This window comes from Pelodiscus sinensis, chromosome 1 (assembly GCF_049634645.1).
Source record: "Pelodiscus sinensis isolate JC-2024 chromosome 1, ASM4963464v1, whole genome shotgun sequence".
NCBI classification, from domain to species: domain Eukaryota; kingdom Metazoa; phylum Chordata; order Testudines; family Trionychidae; genus Pelodiscus; species Pelodiscus sinensis.
In genome coordinates this window covers 59596364-59623969 of record NC_134711.1, presented here as the reverse complement: position 1 = coordinate 59623969, position 27606 = coordinate 59596364, and the positions used below count along the sequence as shown (strand labels likewise).

General features: G+C 41.8%; 1 protein-coding gene across 6 annotated transcripts in view; it reads right to left on the bottom strand.

The window, feature by feature from the left end:
- MON2 (MON2 regulator of endosome-to-Golgi trafficking) overlaps positions 1-27606 on the bottom strand; it is a 166470-nt gene that overhangs the window by 23918 nt on the left and 114946 nt on the right. For 5 of the 6 annotated variants that reach the window (XM_075930840.1, XM_075930828.1, XM_075930863.1 and 2 more), the window contains 7 exons: positions 24886-25029; positions 24368-24385; positions 23949-24077; positions 19457-19647; positions 4020-4080; positions 1585-1708; positions 688-895 (listed from right to left, as the gene is read on the bottom strand). In XM_075930840.1, the coding sequence (XP_075786955.1) occupies positions 688-895; positions 1585-1708; positions 4020-4080; positions 19457-19647; positions 23949-24077; positions 24368-24385; positions 24886-25029 (875 nt within the window). The remainder of the gene's footprint in view (positions 1-687; positions 896-1584; positions 1709-4019; positions 4081-19456; positions 19648-23948; positions 24078-24367; positions 24386-24885; positions 25030-27606) is intronic. The other variant, XM_075930836.1, reaches the window with a different exon arrangement.

Sequence of the window (27606 nt, the reverse complement as noted above, 5' to 3'; positions counted from 1 at the left end):
ATCAACTATAAACCACAAGTCATTTTCTGTAGTGCTCCTTTCTAAGCAGTCATTTCTCATTTTTGTACATATGCAATTGATTGCTACTGGCCTACAATAAAGCATAGGAATCATTTGTGGGTTGGGTGGATTGCAATGTGGAAATAATGCATCCTGAAGGTTGAGAACCAATTTCCTTGGATCAGTGATGGAATTATTTTTGCAAGTGTCACCATTCTGAATTTTTGTGCCTTCACAAAGGTGTTGTCTAGGTAGGGCCTCCAACTGCTACTCTTTTTCTGGGACCAGGAAATATTTAGAGTAAAATCCCTTCCCTCTGTGTCATGTGAGAACAGGTACTATAGCACCCAGGCATACCTGGGAGTCCATTTCCTGACATGACATAGGTTCTCATAGGATGGGTCCCTCAAGAGGGACAGGGAAGGGGGAGGTTGGCAGGTAGAAAAGAAAATTATTTCCCAAACCCACTTCTCCATACTGATGGACTCCCAAGCCCACTGGAAGTGTTAAAAGTGGTTCCCAAAAGGAGGAAGGAAGGTAAAAGGCACCTACAGTAGAACACCTATAGGAACACTACTCAAAGATGAAACAGAACTTTTTTTGTAAAATTATATTCTTAATTATAAATGTATCTTTTCCTATCATTCAATAGTGGCATGTTTGTGGTGTTTTTCATACAGCACATACCGTGGAAGAGGACATTTGCCACTTAATCTTTCATCTTCTATATAGTGATGCAGTACGTCCTGTGATCTTTTCAAGAGTACAGACAGTGCCATTCTCGAGATATACCCTTCTTGAGGAGTTGTGACTTTATTACTGAATGAAAACTGGAGCAGCGTTTCAAAGCACATCTTAGAAAATTCTTCTCTCATTCGAATATCTATTTCTGCTTCTGTCAAAATAAAATCATCTGTAATATTGCAACAAGCATGGTAAACAATGTGTATTTCTTATTTTAATAACTGTCTTAGTCATACTTACAGTATTTACAAATACTGTAAAGCACACAATGAGAAAAAAGATAGCATAGCCATTTTAAAATAATGCATAAAATTCAGAAACACCTGCATATTTTCTGTGTTTTCACTTAGCTAGGCAGCTTTATCTAAAGGAGCTGTCTAGTCAGTCACACCACGTATTTTTATTAAGATCTTTTAAATTTCAAATACAGGGTTTTTTAAAAATGCATTGCAATTGCCTGAAATTATTAACTTGCATGCTAGAGACCAAAGTGATTGGGGAAGTGGAAGAAGAAAGTTAAAAAAAGACTCAAAACCTAGATAGGTACAGAAGACAAGAGTATATACATAAACAAGATATTTACTGCAAAATGCAGTAAAGTTGCAGAAAATACTATGAATTCTTCATAGCATGAAAGTTACTCCGTACTTTAAGAAATGATAGTAAAGGAGATTGCCTCTGTGGGTAGAAAACTTATTCATGACATTGGTGACTAAGTAATACATGCAGTTTAAAATCTTTGGTAAAATGGCTATTGTAATATGCACATTTTAATTTGACTGCCACAGGATTTTTATACCACTGTTTTTATACCTTTCGTTTATCATTCAGGTAACATACCTGTAAATGAGGATGACTGAGAATGTATTGAACCTTTATTAAGCATAGTCATTATTTGACCAACAAATTCCTTGGGAATAAAATTAGCATATGGCAGTATCTCTGTGCTAATGAGCTGCACCACCTAAAACAAATGAAACACATTTAAAATAGTTTCATAGAAAAAAATTAAAACAACATTTAGAAGACATACACACACAAAATATACAGAAAGTTGTAGTCTGGATGCATTTATTAAATGTAATAAACAAAGTTCAAATAACATATGAATGATCATGCTCAGTGAAACATTTTATATATTTACTGTGCTTACTGTCATAAAATTGTAATACAGGATAACAAAAAAAACAAACAAACTCCCTCAAAAAGGTCTTAAAATTAGGCTTCTAAATTCATAATTTCAGCAACTGCCTGATCTTCTGAAATGCAGATAACTCAAAGATACCACTAATTTTTTAAAATCTTTGCTGACATGTTTACTTCAAACTGAACTGAGAGAATTTTGGAAAAGGACAATCTGACCTTCAAAACCAATTCTCTCTTCCTCCCACCCCCACCTCCATCTTAACTAGAAGGTTAAGAAGTGTATTAACAAGAACATGTTTATAAGAGAAGGTACTCTTTTGGATTGATCCTGAGGGGGAGCTAACATGTGACAGTTATGTCCCATGCCTATCAGTAGGTCTCTTTTACTGCACATTAGATTTAGGCCAGTGGCTCTCAACTTTTTTTAGACTACTGTACTCCTTTCAGGAGTCTGATTTGTCTTGCATACCCTCAAATTTCACTTCACTTAAAAACTATTTGCTTACAAAAACAGACATAAAAATACACAACTGTCATAGCAAACCATTACTAAAACACTGCTCTGATTTTTATCATAAAATTATAAAACAATTACAATATAAATAATGTACCGTATTTTCCGGCGTATAGGGCGACTGGGCGTATAAGACGACCCCCTATTTTTTTTAATTAAAAGATAGGGTTTCATCTTATACCCCAGCGCCCCTCCGCCTCCTTTGCTCCCGGTGTCCCTGGTCTGCTGGAGATGGTCCCCAGCAGACCAGAGGCACCGGGAGCAAAGCCGCAGCAGCTTTGAAAGCCTCGGGGGAAGCCGGCGGTGGGGCATCCCAGGCGCGCCTGGGCTGCCCCCCCGCCAGAGCCCCTCCGTGGCTTTGAAAGCCTCGGGGGAAGCCGGCGGGGGGGCAGCCCAGGCACGCCTGGAATGCCCCGCCGCCGGCTTCCCCTGAGGCTTTCAAAGCCGTGGAGGGGCTCCGGCGGGGGGGCAGCCCAGGCGCGCCTGGGATGCCCCGCCGCCGGCTTCCCCCGAGGCTTTCAAAGCCGCGGAGGGGCTCTGGCGGGGGGGCATCCCAGGCTCTCCTGGGATGCCCCGCCGCCGGCTTCCCCCGAGGCTTTCAAAGCCGCGGAGGGACTCCGGCGGCGGGGCAGCCCAGGCGCGCCTGGGATGTATACCCAGCGTACAAGATGACCCCCGATTTTTGGGGGATGTTTTTTAACATCAGAGGTCGTCTTGTACGCCGGAATATATGGTACTTGGATTTCAGTGTATAGTATATAGAGCAGTATAAAGAAGTCATTTTTATAAGAAAATTTAGTTTGTACTGATTTCTCTAGTGCTTTTTATGTAACCTGTTGTAAAACTAAGCAAATATCTAAATTAGCTGATGTGCCCTCTGGAAAACCTCCAAATACCTCCAGGAGTACTGAGAACTGATCTAGGCCACTACAGGGGATCCTGTTTACATTTTATAGCCTGACCTCTGTATATCCTGACTGTAGCTCTTGGGAGATAACTGAAGATAAAGCACTTTCATTATCATTGCGTTCAACCTAGAACTCTGGAGAATTACAATGGTGATTACGCTACTTCTTTTTAGGAGGCTGCCACACACATTCACTTCTATGCAGAACCAGATAACATGTGGGAAGAAGAGACATATCCCACTTCCTTCCCACGTCTTGGAGTTGTCTTGCACTCCAGTTGATACCAACAAAGAACTCCTTGTGCATGACTTCCAACCAGTGTTCCCTGTAAACTGTGTGCTTCTATGACCACTCAGGAGAAATTTCAAATGCCACCCAGCTGATAAAAAACTAGCTGTAGGCACTCTGCTTTTTTTCCGTATCAGTGGTGAACATTTGTACGTGCCTCGGTGCACATAACATTTATTCTGCCCATGGATGGAAAAGATTAGAGGGAACATTGCTTCCCACCCCTGCACACATCCCAAAACCAAAGCATCGTTTTGCTACTTTTTTACCAATCAAAAAACAAGTTGAGACCAACTCAATAAAATTCAATATCAACCACAATTTTCTTCAAATGTTAACTTATGACAATTAGCTATGAGTTTGAATATTCCTAGTTGGTTCATACATATGGTAATACAAAAACACTCTCATCTCCTCACCTCAACATCAATATTCTCATTTCTCTGAAACTCTTGAATAGAAAGATTATCTGGAGGTATACTAAAAAGAAATATGAAAATATTATGTTATACTTTAAAAGTGTTTAGAATCTTCTGGAAAATGCAAGGATAAAAAGACAAAAGCATGCATGGTTTTCAAATAAAAATGATTTATATACATGAAACTAGTACTGTATATGCCAAAGACTAATTAATATTTTAGAATACAATCCTCATGGTGCATGAATAAACAAAAAGCTAAGAGGACAAGGAACATTTGTATTAAAATGGTAAGGAACCATAATCAAATGTTACTATTTAAAATCAAATATTACTATTTAAAATAATCAACTGTTTTTTAATTATTTATGTCATTTACCTGTACTGTGTTTCATTAGCTATTGTATGTGTTGGTAATCACCCATATTATTGTTATTTAAAACAGTACTTCAATCAAAAATCCGAAATTTGCAAAGATAAAAACTGTCATACAGGAGGATTTTATCAGTTTATCTACATATTCCTCTCAACATGTCATCATAGCAACTTTGAAATTGTTACTGTAAACCCTTTACAAAGATTCTACAGAAACATCAGGAGCTAACATTTCTGCCCCTGTTGCTTCCTCTTTTGACACAAGATTTTAAGATTTTTTTAAGCTTACCTTAAAAAGTACTTTATTTGAATTTTATAACAAAGACCCAATTTTGTAATGGGTTCAATACTCTCCACTTTAAAAAAAAAACCATAACTACCAATTCTTCATTTTCTCTCATTCCTCTTTACAAGAATACATTCATTACTGAATTCTACTCCATAAAAACATTTGTGCATGTCCCATATAAAAATATTTTAAATCATAATGCTGAAACTAAAGTATTGTGGATGTTTCACAAACAACTAATTCTGAACAATTTCATATTTTCTGCTATATAATGTCACTTTTGCCATGTGCATGCTCTTCATTTGCGAGGCTAAAAGCTTCTGTGTTTACAGTAGTTGGCACAGTCTTTTTGTCCTATTCAGCAGATAGCATCCAATTCTCATATTAGAATTTACATTTTATATGTTATTGTCTTGGGATTCCTACACAAGTTTGCCAAGTACTGTACATAATAAGACACTAGTTTTAGTTGCTTAAACTTTGCCAAGGTTTAACCATTTGGTAAAAATAGTTCAACAATTTCTGAGGACACAGTTAGGGGGATATATATACAGTATTTTTTAAAGTATTAAAAATATTCTTACAACCATTTCACTGAGAAATTCTAGCATCTCTACGCTTTAGAACAGAGACTTGAAGATGGACAGAGAGGTCCCTTTCAGGTCAGGGTGATGTATTAGGTTTCTCCTATGAAAATTCCATGGCCAGTTTATAACTCTAGAACAGTAGTCACCAAATCAGTAGATCAGTATCTACTGGTAGATCTTGGAACCTTTGAGAGGTAATCCTGACAGATTTGACAGGAGGCTATCCAGTGCTGGCACTTCATCTGCCCCCCTCAGCACTGGAATGCTGCTCTTGCCCTCTATGTCAGAGCTGCCCTCCAGTCCTGGGAGCCTCCTGCTTGCTGCGCAGGGCACAGGAAGAAGAAAGGGGGGTGCTAATGTTAGGGTGCCTTTCTCCCCACCCTGTACCCCATCTCCACAGAGCAGATGGGGTCAGGGATGGAGAGAGTTTGCAGGCTGCTTTTGGGAGTGGTGCAGGGCCAGGGTCGAGGTGAGCCTGCCTTAGTCCCACTGTACCACCGCCCAGAAGCCACCTGTGGTAAGTAGTGCCCAGCTGGAGCCTGCATTCCAAACCCTGGCCCCAGTCCTGAACCTCTCCTGCACCTCAACTCCCTGCCTCAGGCTCAGCTCAGAACTCCTCCCACACTCCAAATCCTTTAGCCCATGATGAGTGTCTGCATCTCCTCCCTGAATTCCAACCCTCTGCCCCGTGCCTGATAAAAATGAGTGAGGATGGTGAACGGAGGGAGGATGGAGTGAGCAGGGGGTGGTGCCTCAGAGAAGGGGCGGGGAGGAGGCGGGGCAAGACTGTTTGGGTTTGAAGTAGGATCCTGGATTGCACTTACATTCAAAAAGGGATCTTATGCTTAAAAAGGTTGGAGACCGCTGCCCTACAAAAATGGCTATTTGCAAAGGCTCGTCTTAGAATTTGACAGCTAGATTCTCTAAACATTCTGTCTGCAATGAGCATGTTCCACTCCCACATACCTTCTTTATGCCAATCACATGTTTACACTCAATCCCAAGGTTTCAGGACTTTCCCTGTAATTGCTCCTCCTGTCTACTAGGGGCTACTGTGATGCCTGACAACTAGAAATTAAACGAAGACACACTCTCTCCTTTGTTTTCACTTTTTCCCATGTTAGCAGCTAAGCAGCATGGAGGAGAAGAAATGTCTTAAATACTTAAATAGTTCCCAAATGTTTTACCTTATACCCCCTGCTTACCCATTTGCACCCCTTCCCCTGAAGCGGAGGAGGGGGACAATGGGCAAAGATTAAAAGGGGGGACACAGCTGAGGGTGGGGGCCAGCAGCCAAGAGCAGATTCCCTGGCACAGGGCCAGCAGCGGAGCTGGGTGGTACTCCCTTTCCACTAGGGATATTAAAATGCGTTTAAGTAACGATGTAACCGCTGGAAAAATGTCAGTGGTTACATATGGGTGGCAGTCAGCTCCCACTGTAAACTATGTATCCTATCCTCAGTTAGTGACTGGTTTAAATGAAGTATAATGGCCTACTATTGCTATCAGTTATCAACTCAAGCAGTAAAGGTCTGCACTACATATATGAAGGTTCACAATGACAGAAATAGACATTCTTTTTCCATGACTTTCTTTAAAAATTAGATCAGAGGTGCCCAAACTATGAGGGGATGCTCCCCCGGATGGGCACAGAGAAATGTTTGGAGGCAAAGTGGGGCACATGCTAATCTCTCCTGAAGGGGTCAAGAAGAAGCACCACCCAGTCCTGCTTTGCCCTCAGCTTCCACTACTAGTGCCAAACCAACCCCCAGATGTGGCCCCAGCTTCAATCCCTTTACTCCTGTCCACCCACCCTCCCCCAAACCATGGCCCAAATCCTGGCCTCGGTTCCTGCACATGCGTGTGGTGAGGAGGGGACTGAAAAGTTAGAGGACCATTGATCTAGACATTACAGGTGTTGGGTGATGTACAGTAAGCACTTAGGATATAAAGATATTGAATAACCACCCATTCAATGAGCGCTACTCTTCCTGTACACTGAATGGGGAAGGTGTCTGTGATAAAATATTGTAATAATGGTGTAATTAAAGCTTGTAACACAATGCATGTGTATAGAGGAGGCTTAATTAAAGGTTGCATAGGCAACATTATTTCTGCCATTTCCCCACTTTGAATACTTGATTTTTCAAACTCGGTGTTCTTTTGATGTAGGTTTTTTGGTATGTTATTATAGCCTATGCACAGATGTACACACTTCTCGTTTTGAATATTACTTCAGATAATGGTTTGAGATGCTTCCAAGAAAGCCTTTAAGAGTTATTGTTATGAAGTTATATCCCAGCATGCCACTAAAACTTTAATTTACACCACCAGAGCTTTAAGTTGAAGGAAAAATCTAACTCTTAAAATGACTTGCAGAATGTTTTTTCTCATAAGCCAAAATCAATGTAGTTGTATCTCTTTAAATTTCCATTGTAGCTTGTAAAGAAAGCAACACATATTGCTTAGAGGATTGTTATGTTCTGTGACAAGGCAAAATTGTAGGTTTTTTCCCCGCAATTGGCCTGGGCTCTTCTGGCATCAACATCAATAACTTCCTAGTATATAACTGTGCTATAGAGTCTCCTCTCCTGCCTCGATTTCATTCAAACATCAGTAAAAATTTACCCCATTGAGCCCCATAGGTAGCTTTCAAACTTACCCAACTCCAGAGACTAAGAGCTATTCAGATACAGTCACCGAACTCAAGGCCAGAAGGGACTAGTGTGATAATCTAATGTGATTTCCTGAATGACACAGTCAACAGGACTTCTTCAAATTAGTTCCAAATCCAATGGTTATGGTTGAAGTAAAGCTCATCTTTAGAAAAACATTCATTCTTGCCCTTGTTTCCAGTGACAGAAAATTCACCACAGTTTTTAAGTTGGTCCAATGTTTATGCATGCAAGGATCACATCAGCCCTTCTAGCCTCAGATCTCATGTTCAGTTGATTATCCACCCTAACCTAAATTTCTTTCTAGTAGAAATTTGCCTAGCTTCAACTTCCAGCCATTGGATCTTGTTGCACCTTTGTCTGATAGACTGAAAAAGCCTCAATTATTAAATTTATGTTTCTCTTGCAGAAACTGACAGATTGTGATGAAGTCACTCCTTCACTTTATTTTTGATATTCCAGATAGACTAAGCTCCTTGGGTCTTTCATTCAAAGGCACACTGTCCAACCTTTTGATCATTCTTGTGGCTCTTCACTTGTTCTTTCCTATGTGTCATGAGCCAATATCTAGATTGTTCAGCCATCTAACTGTTCCATCACTGAAGGCTGCAAAGGATTGTAATACAAATCGAATGTTTTAATTATGTAGCTCCTCCACGACATCTGACCACTTGTATCTTGTTCTATAGTCAGATGGTAAAAGATTGAGCTGCTCTTCTCTGAATCCTCTGTAACTTTTCAACAGCTTTCCTGAAGTGTGGACATGAGAACTGGACACAGTACTGGTTGCCCCACTACCAAGTATAGAGGTAATATAATCTCCCTACTCCTATTTCCCTGTTTATGCAGGTAATGATCATATTAGCCCTTCTAGACTGAGATCTCACATTCAGTTGATTATACACCATGACCCCTTTTCCAGGATTGACTCCCCTATCCTCTAAGAATCATGTTGATTAGAAGTACTCTAAGCAGGCTCAGAAGAAACGGTATTTAAAATGTTGGCTCTAACAGTGTTAACTACAGTGGGAACTTTTCATTAAAAATTGTCTTAATGTACTCAAAATTATAAAACCACAGTAGTGAAGAGGCCAGTGGCAATGGACACAGTACCACTGAAACTGCACTGTGGGATATTGTACTAATCCTACCCTATGCTTACATGAGGGAGATGTGGGTAGCAAAGGTGAAGCAAATTTCAAGATAATCCATGTAAAGCACATGGATTTTAGAATACTAAGAAGAGTCAATCATTAAGCAAAAACAGAAATCTTTATAGCAGAGATGGTGCTCCACTCTAATATTATATGAAATTAAGAGAATAGGAAGGAGGGCCTTTATGCATCCATCAGCAGCACAGCAGGGTCAGAGTGGTGTGAAGTCGCCCATTCATCTCAATGAGATGTTTACAGCTGAAAGAAAATACCCTGTGGAGATGAATGCAGCCTGAAATAATAGTTCTGAGATGTGTGAACAGATTCATGATAATGGTTGTTTCCAACCCTCCTCTTCAGTGTTGGAGAGAATTTCTGGTACGTGCCAAGCATGCCCATTCTCAACTTCTCACAACAGTTGGTTTTGGGGGACACGCTCTGAGCATGCCTGTTGAAAGCACCCCTCTCAGTCAGAAGAGTGGGTAGAGGGAAAGGCTCAGATCCAGTGTTTGCTCTTAGCTGCATGGTTGCACAGCTTCACAGGTGACTAATCAGCCCCACCCAGTCAGAGGCTCAGGGCTCCCAGCATGGAGCTGACTGACTGGGGGGGGGGCTGATTAATCACCTGTGAAGCTGTGCTGCCACCCAACTTAGAGGGAACACTGCTCAGACCCCTTAGATCTGGCAAGGCACTCCAGATCCCATCTCCTTTGAGAGGATGAATAAGGAGAGAGGCTCAGAGCCACACAGAAAGGCAAATTCCCTTCTGAACCTAGCTCACATGGGGGAAGGAGGGAGTTGGCCTCCATAGGTGAGCACAAGCCCACTACTCCTCCCCCCAATCATACTGCATACATAAGGGGATGGTGGAGCAGGGACTCCAACACCTCTAGGGGCAGAGGCTGCCCCAGAACCTGGCACACATGATGGGGGCTAGCTACCTACAGACAGGCAAGGCCTCCCCATATTTCAGCTCATCACGGGAGGCAAGAAGAGAGGCTTAGATTGCTCTAAAGTGGCAGGGAGTTTCAGATCCTAAAACATACAAAGAAAGGGAGGATGCATAGCTTTCAGGTGCCCCTATTCCTGTTCTCCCTGTTGTGTAAAAGGTGAGGAAAACAGCAAGGCTAGGAACCAGGTGATAACTAATTAAAGCAATCATGAAGACACCACTGCTCTACACAAAGGACCCAGATGGAGGGAGGTCTGGGCATGTTCCTTCGTGACAAACATGGAGGAAGGACCCTACGTGCATGACAGGAGCTGCCCAGTTCCAATAAAAAGGAGAGAGCATGTGGCAGAAGCTCTCTTTTTGATCAGTTCACCAGCTTGCCAGCTGGGATCCATGGGATCTCTCTCTCCCTGCAACCCTTTGCCTGCCTAAGTGTGTGAGTGCCTGAGGGCATGAATGAATGTGTGTGAGACAGCTCCTTCCCCCTTTAGTTTAACCCTATAGTGGGATTCAATGACAGCTTAATCCCCTTTAGTTTAATCCTATAGTGGATTGTTAATTCCTCATTTAATAAATCCATATGAGTGTAACCCTGGGGTGGTCTCCAATGAAATTTGGGGTAACATTAATCAGACCTGTCACTCAGGACAGCTTTTTCATCAGTTCACTTTTTGACCTGTCACTTAGCCCTATATCCCCTTCTCAATGTCCCTCCTCCAATCCCTTTGACCTCCTCTATCACCCATCCTTCTCCCTACTTCCCCCTCCAATGTAGTCCAAACTCCTCTTACCTTTATTCCTTTCACATCCTAAAATACCCCTCCCTGCCAGCAAGCATTTACATTTTTATTTGATTTTTTGATTATAACTCTCCAAATCAACTCCCCCCATAGACACAGATTTTGGCAATATGTCTCCCAGGCTTTCCCAGATTTCAGCCGAAAGTAGGATTTAAACTGTTACTGGCTCAAAGTCTTACTACTTATCCCTCCGAGCTATAATTCAGCTGCTGTGATAGCTTTCCACCTACAAATCCTCTCAACCTTGCTCTCTGCACAAGCTTAGTGTGATCTGTTTGGTGCTAGATCCTTACTTAAGAGCCTAACCAGAGAGCCAAACTCTTCTGCTAGTAACCGTTTGAATTATTACCCCAAAGGCTAGAGGGTCTCCATGTACTCTCTAGGAGTAACTATCAAGCAAGTGAAACCACTGTGCCAGGATCAGTCATGATTTGATCTCTGGTTAAATACATACAGAAGAGAAGCATTAAAAAGAGAACAGGTATTTAGAAATGGGATCATAACTTTGAGTATACTTCCCAGGAAAGGCGGCTTCCCAGCCAAAATGCCAGAATCTTTAAATATTGACCTGATCTTGATACTGATCCAGTAATGGATGATGTAGCATGTTGAGATTTTATTGTAATTTTGCATTAATAAATGACCCCAAATTTCAATCACTACCTACACCCTATGAGACACATCAAATTTCAAGATAACTTAATCAGGTAGATTTTTTTTAGAATACTGAGAAGAGCTGTTCTTAAACAGAAATGGCTTCTCAGTTGCTGGCACTGGTCCTCCAATAAAATAAATAACAGAACCTTTACTATACAAATATATGAATGTGAAACAAACTAATAAAGTTTAAATGGCAGCTGTTATAGGATAGATTGTAATACATTCCTTCTTGCTTGCACTGTCCTGACAGCATCACTGCTTTAAATTGGCATATATGCCTCTTCCTCAATATATATATTCCTTATAAACTTCTTAACTAGGAGTTTATAAATCAGCTACAGTAAGAACAGCATGATAAATAATTTATTAAATAGATAAGAGAACTTTTAAACCCCAAACTTTTCAGAAAAGGTTACATCTTTCAGCTCATACAGACTTGTTCCAACAGCCAATTCAAACCTTATCCTATATAAGTAAAACTTGTCCCACTCTTTGCAATAAAAATGTTCTATAGGTACACAGGTGGATTTAGAGCCATCTCCTCTTTACTAATATTGTCAGTCATGCACACAATGAAGGAAGCACTTACCTCTATCTAGTATATCATACCCACTGAAGTATGTGTTCTAGGAATGAGCACTAAGATTATCTAAGAGGCAGTCCATCAAGGTCAAAGGTAATATTTAATGGGAAAACTAAGGATTTTATTGGAAATCTCTGGAAAGTTTCCTTCTGAATAACATATTATGTAATCTTAAGTCTCTAACAAAAGAGTAAAGAAGAAATTTAATATACCTTGAAGGGATATACAGTAGAACTTCAGAGTTTTGAACAACAAAGTTAAAAACTGACTGGTCAACTACACACCTTATTTGGAACTGGTAGTATGGAACAAGACAGCAGGAAAGGTGCTTAAAAAAAAAGCAAATACATATACCGGATTAAACGCACACTACGAGAAAGCTTGAAAAAGATCTGACACGGTAAGGAAACTTTCTGTGCTTCTTTCATTTAAAGTAAGATGGTTTAAAGCAGAATTTTTCTTTTGCATAGTATAATTTCAAAGATGTATTAAGTTAATGCACAGTTATAAACTTTTGAAAAAACTACTGAAGTAACTGGTTCAGAGTTATGAACAACCTCCATCCCAAAGTGTTTGTAACTCTGAGGTTCTACTGTACATCAACTCCTAAATCAGTGAGTAAGGTAGAAGAGCTATAAGCTTTGCTGACACTCTACTGGGGTTAGAGATCTAGAGTGTGTCCTCGGAGTTCAAAAGTATTCCAAAGATCATCTGGCTACTGCTGTACACCAAAAGATGATGTTATAACCTATCAGACTCAGCAGAAGAGTATGTTTTCACTGTTCAGAAACTCAAAAACATTCCTACTTAACTTTGATTAAATCAAATATTTATCAAAGGCCATGGAAAAGAATTCACTGGCAAGCAGTAATACATCAAAGACATTTTAGTAACAGTCACTAAACTGACTAGCTGACCCAAAAATGATAAGGTTTAAACATTAATTACATCTAAAAAACATTGTTTGTGTTGCTCCATCTCCCTGAAGTTTAAAGATTCATACATGCCTTAAAAGTTTTTTTTTATATATAAAGATGGTAGACTACCGCCACCACAATGCTGACTAGATTGTTGTCCCAAAACACTCTTGTTCTGGACCCCAGTGTTTGATTTCTATATTTTTTACTAAACGGATCATTTTTTCTTTTTGAAAGAATGACAAAGTTAAGAAAAAACTGAAAATACCATAAAATAAAATGTTCAAAGAGCTGAATACTATAAGATATTACTTTAAATAGGACAAATTTAATGTGATACAATTAGAATTTACAGAAAGTTACAACATTAAAAAAAATGAACAGTATGAGAACCAGATTCTCTCGTCTGCCAACCCTACTTTTGTGCTTCTCTTACACTAATGCAAAGACGACTTACAGTGGCCAAATAGTGGAGATCAGTGGAGATTCCATCCTGCGTGTGGAACTCTCCATCAGTGATCGCTGTCCTTCTACCTCCCTTGCCTGTCATCTTCCTCACTTGGTACAAGAGGAGAGGTAGAGGTCAGCAGCATTTGGGGACAGAAGGGGAAATAAAGGGGAGACAGAATGCGAGAGGAACTCTGCAATGCTTGCTCCTCTGTTGGCTAATGGCACAAAATAGACATGCTCCCCTGCCTTTCTAACTTGTGATAGAGCTCTGGATCAGGGAGTTGAAACCAGCTCCCTTACGACATCCCATACCACGGCTTCAGAACAGAGTTTGAGGAAGATGAACAACATGCTCTCACAGAATATAGCTATGTAGCATAAACTCCTGTACTAGGTTTTATGAAAGTATTCAGGAAGTTGAGAAGAGGCTTAACTGTCAAGAGTTCTACTGGTAGTGCTATATTCCAAAAGCAAACATGAGAAGATGACTGTGACAGGCAACTGTGGTGATGTACACACAGTGTAGCCTGGTCACCAGGTCATATCTCCCATTGAAGAACAGGTTGGAACTTCATCATATTCATTGATCTGATTAACTTCTTGACATTTAACATAGTCTATTAGACTTTCATACTATACTTTTCACAATACATATGATCACCCACCCAAGAACATTTTTGCTTTTGGATCTGATTGTAACAGAAATTCCTTCCACCATGACCTATTTAGTTACATTTATGGGTGTCACACGACAAAGAGATGAGATGGAGAATGTAATATCAAGAAGTACAGATTGGACCTCTCTAGTCCAGCACTTTCTGACAACATCCGAAGTATGGCATGATTTTAGTTAGCTGGATATCATGGGTGTGGCCAAGTTTCCTGTAGTCCCATAAAGTTTGTTTACAGTGAGCCCTCGCTACTTCGCGGTTCGACCATCGCGGATTCACGACTTCGCGGACTTTTTCCATTACAGTACAGTTCTATTATAAAAGAAAATATATCGCGGATTTTCCGGAAATTTCGAAAATAGCCGCGATATATGAAGACCCCAAATACGTAAATATGGTGTCCCTACTTCGCGGATTTTCAGCTATCGCGGTCGGGTTTGGAACCTATCTACCGCGATAAACGAGGGTTCACTGTACAGCCATCAGTCCTAGCTCTCAATTTTCTGTGCTGCTATTTAACTCTAATTTACCCATAAATGTCTTCTAGGATCCCAGCAAGCAGTGGAAGTGTTGGTAATGCTGCTAAACAATATTGACCTCCCGTGGTCTGGCACCTAAGGGTGACGGACTGGAGAGGTTCAACCTGCATTTCTTTTGTTCACTAGCTTCAGTACCATTTGTTGTCAGATGGATGAATAGCAACTCTCCAAAAAAAATGTGAGTCCCTATCTCCCAGAGCAGTGTTTCCCAAAGTGTGGTACTGGGCTGCGGACTGGTCCTTAGGAAAAAAAAATACTGGTCCTTAGAAAAATTATTGCACACAATCCTATTAATTTGTGTGACGGGGTAGCAGCACCCCGCACTGCTGAGCTCAGCGGTGCGGCCCTCTTGGGAGAGACCCCACCGTGGAGGTGTCTCTGCCGGGCATGCTCCTAGATCTGGCGGGCACTAGGACCCAGGGAGAAGGCCAGGTGCCGTGTGCACCGATGCAGAATGTCTGGTGCCGGGGGAGCCGGTGCCGGCCGATAAAGCAGCCGGGATTGGGGCCAGGAGGAGGGGCGGAACAACCCACTGGACAGGTAAGGCCAGCGACACAATTTATTTGCATCATTTGCTTAATGAATATGCAAATATACAAATACATGTTACCAGTCCTCCAAAAGCTTGTGAATGGGTCCCCAGTATCAAAAAGCTTACTCGTCCCCAGTATCAAAAGGATTGGGAACCACTGTCCCAGAGGATTTCTGGTTGGACAGTTCCTTATGAAGTTATAGTATATTTTGATTTACAGGAGGATGTGATTACAGTTTCAAGATTAAGCTTTAGAAGCGGACTCTAGGAAAAGTCTATTTTCTAAGAACACTACAAGTGAGGAAGAAAAGAATATTTAAGTAAAATGTAAATTAATTCTCTTACTTGACTGTCATAAGCAAGAACACTTGGAATTTTTTTCAATAGTTCTTATCTGTTCCTGAAGAATAGATATCCTGTGAGTTGTGGGGTTGCAAGAATCGATGATTTTGAGGTACATTAAGCACAGTATTAAGGCGCTAGTAAAATATGTAGTAGCTAAGGAAATTTTGAGGGTAACTGAAGATGCCTTAAATCTTGGGGGTGATTTCTATCTTTCATTTATAAGAGCATGAAAAGATACAAGATCAGAAACAGAAGGAGTTAAATCATGGAAAGCTCTGACAGTGAGAATAACGTGTCTGTATTTGATTCACAGAGCAATACACTGACAATGAGGGGCCAATTATATTCATAGCACTGAGCAAAATGAATTTACAGAGTCAAGTTCAGGACTTGTATATGCATTCAGGGACACACAAATCAAAAGCGTGGTATTTCAATATATATCATGAACTGGTCATCCTTTCTGGTTAGAAAGTCTGAATAATGTATCAAGTTTATTTTAACCTTATTCTTTAATTTTTTACAATTAATATGTATTTCCCAAGATAACATTTCACGTAAACTTATATTTTCCTTCACCCAGTCTTCTCCCATAATCTTGCTGGATTCAGTTCATTAAAAGGAAGTTTTTGTTAGTCTTACTGTAAGCCAAAAGAAACTGATTTTTTAAGGTGGCCTCAAATTAATTATCTGAGGAATGAATCTGACCAGAGATAGCACTGAGAGATGCAACAAGATGAGTCATATAAAGATTTTTTCTCAACAAGAGACAACCCAATAATTTAAAAAAAATTAAAAACTTGATTGACAATTTAAGTGTCTTTAATCTTTCTGGAAAACCACTAAAAGGACATTTCAAGTTCATCTTATTTATTAAAATGTACCTGAAGTGTATATGTAGATCTAGGAAGCATACTAGCAGGATAATTATCTTGTGACCTTATTAATGGGAACCCAAATCATCCATTAAGGCAACGTTTTTTGATGAAGGATGAGTGTCAAACATGGAATTTTCCCTCTGGCTCTAGTTATGGCTAACTGCTATTGATTATCATCACTAAAGATAGTTGAGGAGAGGAGGGAGAGTCATGCTTTTAATGAACTCTCATTTTATATAGGACAGTTCTACTTTTTAGCAATAAATCTGCTGCTGAAATCACCTTTGCAATCCATATTTGACAGATATATATATCTTCCAGTTATATTAATATTTCTTAGCATATTTCCACAAAGAATATGAATAGCCCCATAACAATAATATGTATAATCCAGAATATAATATATATTCTGTTCTGGATAATACATATTATTGTCATGGTGGCTCCATTGATAAGGTCAATGATTAGTAAATGGATTAGTTTTTGCTTTGGACCAATCTATAGGCCGAGAGTCTTCACAACAACATGTATTTGGGACTCATCTTTCAAGATGTACTTTTCCACTGGGAGTGTTTAAGTTTAAACTGAACACAAAGGATTTCTGCCTTTGGCAAAATCTATATAAAGGTCAGAAGCCAAAAAATAGGAGAGACTGTGGACAGACTTCAGGAAACCTTGCTTACCACCCAAGATGACTGCTGGAAATATTTAAGACTGAATAGAGGGAAAGATCAATCTCAGGCTGAGAGGCTTTTCAGTCTACAGGCAGTCCCCGGGTTACGTACAAGATAGGGACTGTAGGTTTGTTCTTAAGTTGAATCTGTATGTAAGTTGGAACTGGCGTCCAGATTCAGCCGCTGCTGAAACTGACCGCCAGTTCCGACTTACATACAGATTCAACTTAAGAACCCCAAGTGTCCCCAAGTCAGCTGCTGCTGAAACTGATCAGCGGCTGATTCCAGGAAGCCCGGGGCAGAGCAACTCTGCCTCGGGCTTCCTGTAGTCAGCGCTGGTCAGTTTCAGGAGCGGCTGACTTGGGGACGCCTGGGGCAGAGCAGCTGGGGTGCTGCTGGGTTGTTCCAGTAGCGCCGCTCCTCGGAGCTACTGGACCAATCCAGCAGCACCCCAGCTGCTCTGCCCCAGGCGTCCTGTTTCAGCCGCTGCTGAAACTGACCAGCAGCAGCTGAATCAGGACGCCTGGGGCAGAGCAGCTGGGGTGCTGCCGGGTTAGTCCAGTAGTGCCCAGAGCGGCGCTGCGGGATCAACCGGCAGCGCCCCAGCTGCTCTGCCCCAGGGTCCACAACAAAAGCCTGGTCTGCTGGGGGGGGGGGGGGGGGCACACTAGCTGCGCCCCCCCCCCCCCCAGCAGACCAGGGACAGTGGGAGCAAAGCTGCAGCGGCAGCGGGGTGCCGCGCCTCTGAGGCTTTGCTCTGGCAAAGCCTCAGTGGCGCGGGACCCCGCCGTGGCTGCGGCTTTGCTCCCCGTGTCCCTGGTCTGCTGGGGACCGTCTCCAGCAGACCAGGGGCACCAGGAGCAGCTTTTCTCGTCCCGGAGGTCGAGGTGGCGGGACCGCATAAGTCGGGGACTGCCTGTATTACAGAAGACTATTAGAACTACTATTAGATATTACATGTTTCTTAGTGTATTAGGTTTAGCAGGCATTTTTGGTCTTTGCTCTGTGTGCTATTACTTGTAACCACATAAATCCTACCTTTCATACTTAATACAATCACTTTTGTTTATTAATAAATCCAGAGTAAATAATCATTACTTGGGGCAGGCAAGCAGCTGTAAATCTCTCTCTTTACATAAGAAAGAGGATGGACAATATCACCTTGCTCTGCATAAAACTTTTATACAGAATAAGATGGATTTATGTGGGTGTACAGGTCCTATTGGAGTGCACCTGGAAGCTGAGGCAAGTCCCTTTGATTGAGCCTTTCCAGAGCTGCGTTGATCTCAGTGTCTGTATTAGTGTCTGCATAGGGCTATGACCCCATCTCTGTGTCAGTGCTGGAGGAGGTCAGAGGGCTCGGTTTAGCAAGATAGAGTAAAGGGGAACCCAGAAAGACTAGCTCAGTGGTATTTCAGCATGTCAAGTGAGAGTTTCAAGGGGGTCTCTGTGATCGAATCAGTCACCATTATGTTGTAGATTTTTAATAAAATGTGAATAAATTAAGTATCATCCATTATACTTTGCAGTCATTTTATTAATTTCAAATATAATGAAAAAAACATGAACTCTAAAGGTTTCAAATGGAAAGCAAGCATTAAAATGTTTAAGATTCATAACTCATTAAGAGTGCAGAAGTAAAGCATCATAATAGAACTCCTACAAAAAAATTGTACAGTAACACAGTGTACACATTAATAACAAAAATAATTGAGTTGTAATAAAGTGGAAAAATTAAAAAGGTATGAACACATGTTCAAGAGCTGTGTGTGAAGACAGTGTTCACTGGGGTTTGCATGGAGAACAATGGTCAAATACAAAAAAGTTGTGCCCTCTTTTCAAACTCAGTTTAGGTATTACTATAATAAACTACACAGATGGTCCCTGACTTACAAATGAGTTATGTACCAAACACTAGGTTGTAACTTGATCTGTTCGTAAGTCGGATTACATTCACTTACGTATGGCCACGCTGTCCATAAGTGCGGATTTCGTTCGTAACTCGGGGACCAGCTGTATAGGAGGCTGGCTGTAAATACGAACGGTTTTAAGTTGATTCGTTCGTAATTCGGGGACTGGCTGTAATGTCTGAACTTTTTTTCCAATTAGAGATAATAGTGACGTTTTAAACATACATTTTTTAATTTGTATGAAAAGCAAGTGTTCTTTAAAACACTGTCACCTACAAAAAATATCACTAAATATAAGATTGTTTTCACTGGACTTCATGTTTTGCGTGCACACATGCACTATTCCTTTCTCCAATTATATATTATCTACCATAAAGACTAGTTTAGTAAAGAAGAAAGACATTTATAAACATTTTTAACAACTTTAAAAATAAAGTTGCATTTACCTTTTGGTGAATAAAAAGTCTTCAAATGTGTTGGCTAATTCTGGCCACATACTGTCAAATTTTCCAGAAGAGGCATGCTGCCTTGCAACTGGTAGTCCAATAGAAAGAACTTTAAGAAGAGAAGATACTGCTAGTTTCCATGTGCTTTCAGAGGGGCAAGCATACTTCAAACTCAGAGGTATCCTCAGTGTCTGTGAAGAGAAAGTTCAAATAAGCTTTAGACTTCCTTGAAGAAATCTAAAAGCCAGACACATCTAAGGTAAAGAAAATCTCCACAGGAGATCTCTAAAGATGTTAAACAGAAATTAATACATTTCCCTCCATTTTCTGATGGAATTTAGGATGCTCTCTTCTAATTACAAGATTACTGATTGTATGCGATCTGGCTAAAGCACAGATCTGATTAACCCAATCTAAGGTTAAAGCGTTAAGAGCTAATCCATTAGCAATTACATTGGAAAATTACCTGCTAATTTTCTTTTTCTAGATTACAGCTATCATCTCTGCTAATTCTAACAAATTAATTGCCCTTCCCTTTGCAAATAAATTGGGAGTGGTTCATCACTATGAGGGGGTTCTGGAGAAGTTAGCTGTCTACTTGGGAAGAACAGCTCTGGCACCTTCCCAAGTTGTGAAGACATCAATTTGAAGAAAAGAACACAAGGCATTCAAAGGTTTTGCAGAAGCTATACAGATTGTCCAAGAGATGCATCTGGTCATTATTAAAATTAAGAGGAGACAAAAGCTTAAAAGAAGGCCAATAAACTATTCAGGAAAGGATGGAATAACAGAGTTACCAGCCTGAGAAACAAAATTAGTAGGGATAAGATTTTCCAGTCTCTGTCATGCTATCTTTGCTAATTCCAACAAGTAAGTTAATAGCAATTAATAAATGATAAGAAGGAATAGTTTAAAAAGGAATTGGAAAACAGAAAGGTGAGTGAGAGCAGTCCTACCAAGCAAGCAGAAAGTTGTTTTAGAGACCATCAATCTAAGCACTATTACCGGTTCCCACAAAGTCAAACTAATGAACAGGGTCATATGGTCTCCACTTCATTTCTTCCCAAATAGCTAATCAATAGCTTTTGGAACCAAAAATTACCTACTACTTAAGGAAGTTAGAAGACTCAGATCTAGAATTCCAAGTAGACTTACTGCAGGAAAGAGTTAGTCTTCTTCAAATGATTACTAGGGGGCTGTGCCCCCTGCTCACTCTGCTCACCAGCCCCTCCTGTTGCGGAGGGTAGGCAACCCTGGCTCTCCCCCCAGCCACTGGGGAGGGCTGGGCTTCAGCAATGGCAGCCAGGGGGCCTTCCCCCTCCCCCACTCCCCCAGCCAAGACCCTTCCCCAAGCAACTTCCCTCTAGCCTGAGCCCTTTCTCCCTCCAGCCTGAGCCCTTTCTCCCTCTCTCCTCTCCCCCAGCCTGGGCTCTTTCTCCCTCCACCCCTCTCTCCAGCCCATTCCTTTCCTTCCCCAGCCCCATCCGTGCCTGTCCAATTGCTGGTGCCCAGGAGCAGCTGTTTTTAAAACACCAGCAGCCACTTGCCATGTGGTGACTGCTAGACCTTCAGCCAGCTGTTGTGCAGTGGCTCAGAAGGACTGGGGTGCAGGTCTGGGCATGAGGGGGTAGGAGACAGAGGGCCCTGCACTGCCTCGGTGCTGTAGTGCGCTGCCTCTGCCTGGACCCGGAACAGTCACTTGCTGGCCTGGTGCCACTCACCCAGGACAGGCCACCTCCTCCAGCAGGCAGGGAGATGGTAGCGGGAAGGTGGCTGAGGGCAGAGGGGCAGAAGGATGAAAACTTTTCCCACAGGATGCAGAGTGACGCATGATGTCACTTTCGTCGTCCCACAGGAAAAATTGTATTTACTATATACTAAGGATATTTGTTTTGCAGTAAACAGGTCAATACACACACTTAACAAGTACATCAGAACTGAACACCAGAGTTACAAACTGACTGGTCAACCACACATCTCATTTGGAACCAGAAGTACACAATCAAGCAAGAACAGAGAAGTAAAAAGCAAATGCAGTACAGTACTCTGTTAAATGCAAACTACTAAAAATACAGGGCACATACAAAAAAAAGATTAGACAAATTCCATTTAAATTAAGGTGGTTAAAAGCATTTCTTCTGCATAGTACAGTTTCAAAGCTATATTAAAGTTTACAACTGAACATTGACTTAACAAAACATTATGGTTCTTTTCCAGAGTTACAAACATTTTAGGAATTACCAAAACCTTTATTCCCAAGGTGTTTGTAACTCTAAGATTCTACTGTATACATTTAAACAACTGATCTTATTTCCGTTCACTAATGCTGATGTGATGATTTGGAGAATTGGTCTATGAATAGCTTATGAATTTAGGTTGATATTATGAAATTGCTTTATCATTAAATGCCTCAGTGTTTGTGGACTCCACCATCTACTATCATAGTTTCATTATATATCATCTAGAATAGGGAAAATGGAGAGTTGCTAAACCTTGATGGTTGCTCGTTCATATTGGACCAACCTCAGGTAAAGGGGTTGCTTGAATCTAGGAGACCCTGTTTTCTCCAACTTCTGCAAGGACTGGGGTTTGAAGGAGTGGATGATCAATAGAAGCAGAACACTGATCAAGTTTTAAAACCACATAGCCTGAGACTCTCAGGTAGTGGGATAAGAATGAGAACTCAAGAGAAAATACAGGAGAAAAAAAAGGAACAGATTTTTGGAGAAAGAGGAACAGCTTTGACAAGAGAAGCAGCCACGGTAAAAAGGAAGATGGCTAGAGGACAAAGACTCCATGATTTGGAAGAGAACCCGACTGGAGGAGTGGAATAGAAACCAAAGGAGAAGGCTTAGAACAGGGGTGGGGAACCTTTTTTGTATTGGGGTGGATCACAGATAGAAAAAAAAAATCAGTCAAGGGCTGTACAGAAGTGAGAAGCAGAAGAAAACCCCTCCTTGTGGCTCTGCACTGAGAAGGAGAAAGACACTCCTCACATTACCCTCCCACACCAGAGCCTGAGGGTTGGGGGGTGGGGGGCAGCCTAATAGATTGTGTGTGTTCCAGCCTCTGGGGGGAGGGGCTGCCACAAAGCAGCCTCTGCCCGCAATAGGCCCAGGTTCACTGTGGGCAGAGGTTTCTTCGCATACTGTGGAGCAGCTCCTGTTTGCGGGGAGTCCAAGCTCCCTGCTGGGAATCCCCATGGACAGGAACTGCTGGACCCGGCACAAACTGGGACTGAACAAGCTCGGCAAGTCTGCATTTTAAATGTAGCAAGAGGCAGGCTGCCAGCCCATCTCTTACTACACTTATACTGCAGAGCCGCAGCAGAGGTTAACTTCCCTTACTGACTATTGTATTGACTACACAATTAGGCTATGTCTACACATTGGCATCCCTTTCCGGAAAAGGGATGCTAATGAGACGAGTCGGAATTGCAAATCCGCGGGGGATTTAAATATCCCCCGTGGCATTTGCATTTACATGGCTGCCGCTTTTTTCCGGCTTGGGGATATTCAAGTAGGAATAAGAAATCCTCCGGAAAAGGGCTTATTTTCCGGAGAATCGCGTCTAGACTGGCGCTTTTCTCCGGCTTATCCCCAAGCCGGAAAAAAGCGGCAGCCATGTAAATGCAAATGCCGCGGGGGATATTTAAATCCCCCGCGGATTTGCAATTACGAAGTGTCTAATCTGCATCCCTTTTCCGGAAAAGGGGTGGTGTAGACACAGCCTTAGTGAATTACCTGCCTCTTAACATTCCTAGTGCAGGAGGGGCTGTGGGGTCTGAGAGGGAGTTTGGGTGAAGAAGGGGATTGTGATCAGGGCTTGGAGTGCAGAGTCCAGGGGAGGATTCTGGACTGGAAGAAGGGCTTAGAAGGGGGTGCAGTGTCTGGGAGAGAGTTGTGACCTGGAAAAAAGGGGGAAGGGGCACAGAAGTGTTGGTTGATTACCTGGGGCAGGTAGTTGGGGGGAACGAAAAGGTGGGGTGCCAGTGGCAGGCTTTGGCTAGGAGGCATTTACCTGGACTGCTCCCAACCAGCAGGTCTGCAGGAACCTGAGGCAGAGTCTGTCTCTCTGCTGAAGTCTCCGTTGGCTGGCTGCTCCATGTTGATCTGCTCTGGGCATGGTGGGGTAGAGGGAGGAGGAGCCTTTGCACGCTGCCCCCGCTCCCCTAGCAAAATCTCTTAACACCTATTAGCCAGTTTCCAGCAAACAGGAGCTGAGAAAAATTTTTCTGGGGGAAGGAGCTGTATGTGAAGCCTTCCTCCTCCCTCCCCAGCTGTCCAGAGCAGAGACCAGTCAGCTGTTTAAAGTGTGAGCTGCTTTCAGTCTAAGGGTCATGCCAAGATGGCCGCAGGCCAGATCTGAGCAACTTGGCTGGCCAGATGTGGCCCACTGGCAGTCTCTTGCCCACTCCTAATCCACACTGTTCCCTAACTGTTCCAAATACAAGTCACTACTTTAGTTCATAAACAAAATGCAAACTTTTTACCTTAATAATATTCTGGAGAACTTTCTCATTAACTACAGCTTTGTGGCAAGCAGTCTTTTGGTATAAATCCATCACAACTTCCAAAGATTTCTCAGCAAATGGTACATAATTCAGGGCTACCCATTCTGCCTAGAAAAATAAAATTAGTACACTATTGACGAAAACATGGAAAAACATTAGTTATGCAATAACAAACTTACATTTTTCATTTTCCTGTTTTAATAAATGCAAGATTCTCAAGAATACATTTCACAATGTAACAGTTTTGATCCAAGCAAAAAATAATTTACAAAGGAAAAAACATAATATTCTGAATAAGAGTGTGAACTAGATTTAGGTAAGATAACTTTTAGTAGGTCAAGTGCTGTATTTTATGCAAAACTACTACATTAGGACAATCTTAAGGAAATTTAACTCACCGGTGCAAATAGTTGTATCTAGTGAGAGTCCATTGTGTAGCAGGACAAACAGAATAAGAAAAATTAATACACATAAAACAATTACCGCAAATTATACTGAATTATATTTTCATGTTTTTTGAAGACCATCAGTATTTGGATGGATTTAAAGAAATTTTATCATGCTCTATTTTCCCACAGCACACAAGATTAAACAATTGTCCACTATGGTGGAAGAATTTTCCAAAATAAGATTACTTTAAGTCCAATTAAAATTTTAAGATAAAATAAAGCAAGATAGTTGTCTATTAAAGGTTTTTCCTGTAGAAAGGAATGGAAAGTTTCAAGAGAAGAAAATTTATATATAGGATGAAAATACCTGCAGAAATTAATGAATTAATTATTACTATAAGCTGACCAGAAAGTTTTTGCACACTGGGGGAAAATGGATGCGCCCTGGTAATCCACATCCATCTGAAGTTGAACTGATCATTCACAAGACATCATATGCAAAACAGATATGATGTCTAAGAAGTTACCTGATTATATTTTGCATTTGCAATGTGTTTCATTTCCAGCTGTCCATATTGAGGTGGTTTACAGGAAAATTCTACAAATGCCAGTAGCTGATCAAAGATTGCTGGATACATTATCTGCATGTTTTCTGAACCTACACATATGGCCTATAAAACCCAAAAGCCAAGCATTAATAATAAAATATTTACTCCATGATATTTCAATATTCAAGAACTGTACCAATGTTAAAATCTTTTAAGAGGAATTAACAGTCTCAGAAAAACTAGAATGTACATTACAAAAATATAAATACAGATTTATCAGCACTCTCTTGGCCATCTTTATTAATTATGTTTATTTTTTCAGCGTCACTGGAACTTAAAAAGGAAAAAGAGAATGAAACAGACTTTCAACGCGACTTAAGCAGTCACCTTAATATAATGGGTAACATTTTCCAATGCATCTACCTTGAGAGAATCTACACAAAATCCACACACCTTTGGTCAATGTCCAAAAAAAACTACCAAAGGTTCTTCAGTGGAGAACTCTGCTGTACTTGAAAATTATCCAAACAGATACCATCAAATATGACAGAAACTACAAAGTAATCTTGCAGAGTCTGACATCACAGTGCTTACCTTTCACTCAAACTCCCCTATGTCAAGCCCATTACTTTAGTCAGACAACACAATCTTCAAGAAAAAATGGCTATTCATCTTTTGTAACTGTTGTTCTTTGAGATGTGTTGCTCATATCTATTCAAATTAGGTGTGCATGTGCCTCATTCATAACTGCCAAAAAGTTTTTCCCTAGTTGCTATCCATTGGGTTGGCTGTGGAGCCCCAGGGAGTGGTACTGGTACAGTGCACTACTCATGACCCTGCTGATCCAATTGCCACTCGGGTTCCTCTTTGCTGGCTACTCCGACAGTGGGGAAGGAGAATGGATATGGAATAGATAGGAGCAACATATCTCAAAGAACAGTTGCAAAAGGAGAGTAGCCATTTTTAATTCTTCACGTGCTTGCTCATATTAATTCTAATTAGGTGATTCACAAAGAAGATGGGTTGGTGTCAACAAGTCACTGACTTGAGCACCGGAATGCTGAATGCCACATCTTGCCTGGATTGGTGAATGATAGCATAGTGCAACATGAAGATATGAATAGAGGACTGTGTCACAGCTCTACAGGTCTCCTGGAATGGAACATGAGCCAGCAAGGTCATCAGAGGCATGTGCATGGGTGAAATACACCATGATAGGAGTAGGGACCTTGTCCAGGTCATAACATGCTCAGATGCAAGCTGTGATCTTGGAGGAGATACGCTGGGACATCACCATCAGGCCTTTTGTGTGGTCAGCCACCACCACAAATAGTTGAGAAGACTTCTGGAAGGGCTTGGAATGGGTCAATGTAGAAGGCAAGGGCCCTCCTGACATCAAGGGAATGAAGTCTCTGCTCCCATAGGGTCTTGTGTGGCTTTGGGTAAAAAACAGGCAGATATGCGCCCTGGCTGGTATGGAGCTGGCATGACTCGTACCGCTGCTGCAGGGACGGTTCCTTGTCAGGCGGCATCATTGGTGGCATTAGTGGCATGGCCAGCTTATCCCCCGAAGGAGTTCTGGTCCATGTATGCTCCCTATAAGTAGGGGAAGCTGCTGCAGGAGCCGAAACTGTGCGTGGCTCAGATGATTCTGCCATAGACCAGGAAAGTGATTTAGATGCTGGTCGAATGCCCACTGTTGCTGCCTCCGACTAGTCCTGACTCACCCACGGCAGGGGGACAGTGGGGAGAGAGCGGGCGGGAGAAGCCTTTTCTTTTTTGTTTTAGGCACTCCTGGTGATAGCACCCTTCTCTTTGGAGCAGTTATTTGCTCCTGTGAAGTTTGTACAGGCTGAAGAGCCTTGTCGCAGAGAAGAAGCTTGAGCCGGAGATCCCTGTCCCTGCGTGTCCACGGGGTTAATTTCAAGCAATGAGCGCATTTTTGGGGCACATGGGACTCCTCCAAACAACGGACACAGACTGTGTGACCGTCTGAGGCTGGCATAGCCCCTTTGCACTGGGAACACCGTTTGAATCCTGGTGTCCCAGGCATGATGAAACTGACTAGGCAAACTGCAGCACTGGCTGAAATTGACTAGAACGATGTCTTTCTCTCTCTTTTTTTTTTCTTTCAAAACTAACTAACTAACAGGAAACTAACTACTGAACAAAGACTAACTATTTTACAATTCTTTCTGACAGGATTTGCTCTGTGTCTGAGGAGATCACAAAGCTCCGCCAGCAACCTAGGACGGTTGAGAGCAACTGGCGGGGGAGCCGGTCTGCGCTCGTGATCAAAGGCACGAAAGCTGCACGCTGCAGGGGGCATGCGCAGACCGGCTGAAGATGGCTCTGAAATCTTCCGACCAGCGGCGCCAGGATGGACCCGACACCTAGAGTGGAGCACCCACGGGGCCACTCGAAGAAGAAATGCCCTGGCTGGTATGGAGCAAGAGATGATGTTCGGAAGAAAAGCCTACTGGGGCCTAAGTTGAACCTTGTCTTTATGAAAAACAGTATACGGAGGCTCTGACAGAGCACAAAACTCCAACACTCATCGTGTAGTGGTAAAGGCGACCAAAAACACAGCTTTCAGGTACAGTAAAGTAGGGAGCATGTGGCCAATGGCTCAAAAGGGTGCCCCCATGAGCACAGAGAGAACAAGATTAAGGTCCCATGCTGGGACAGGTCGTTGGGTCC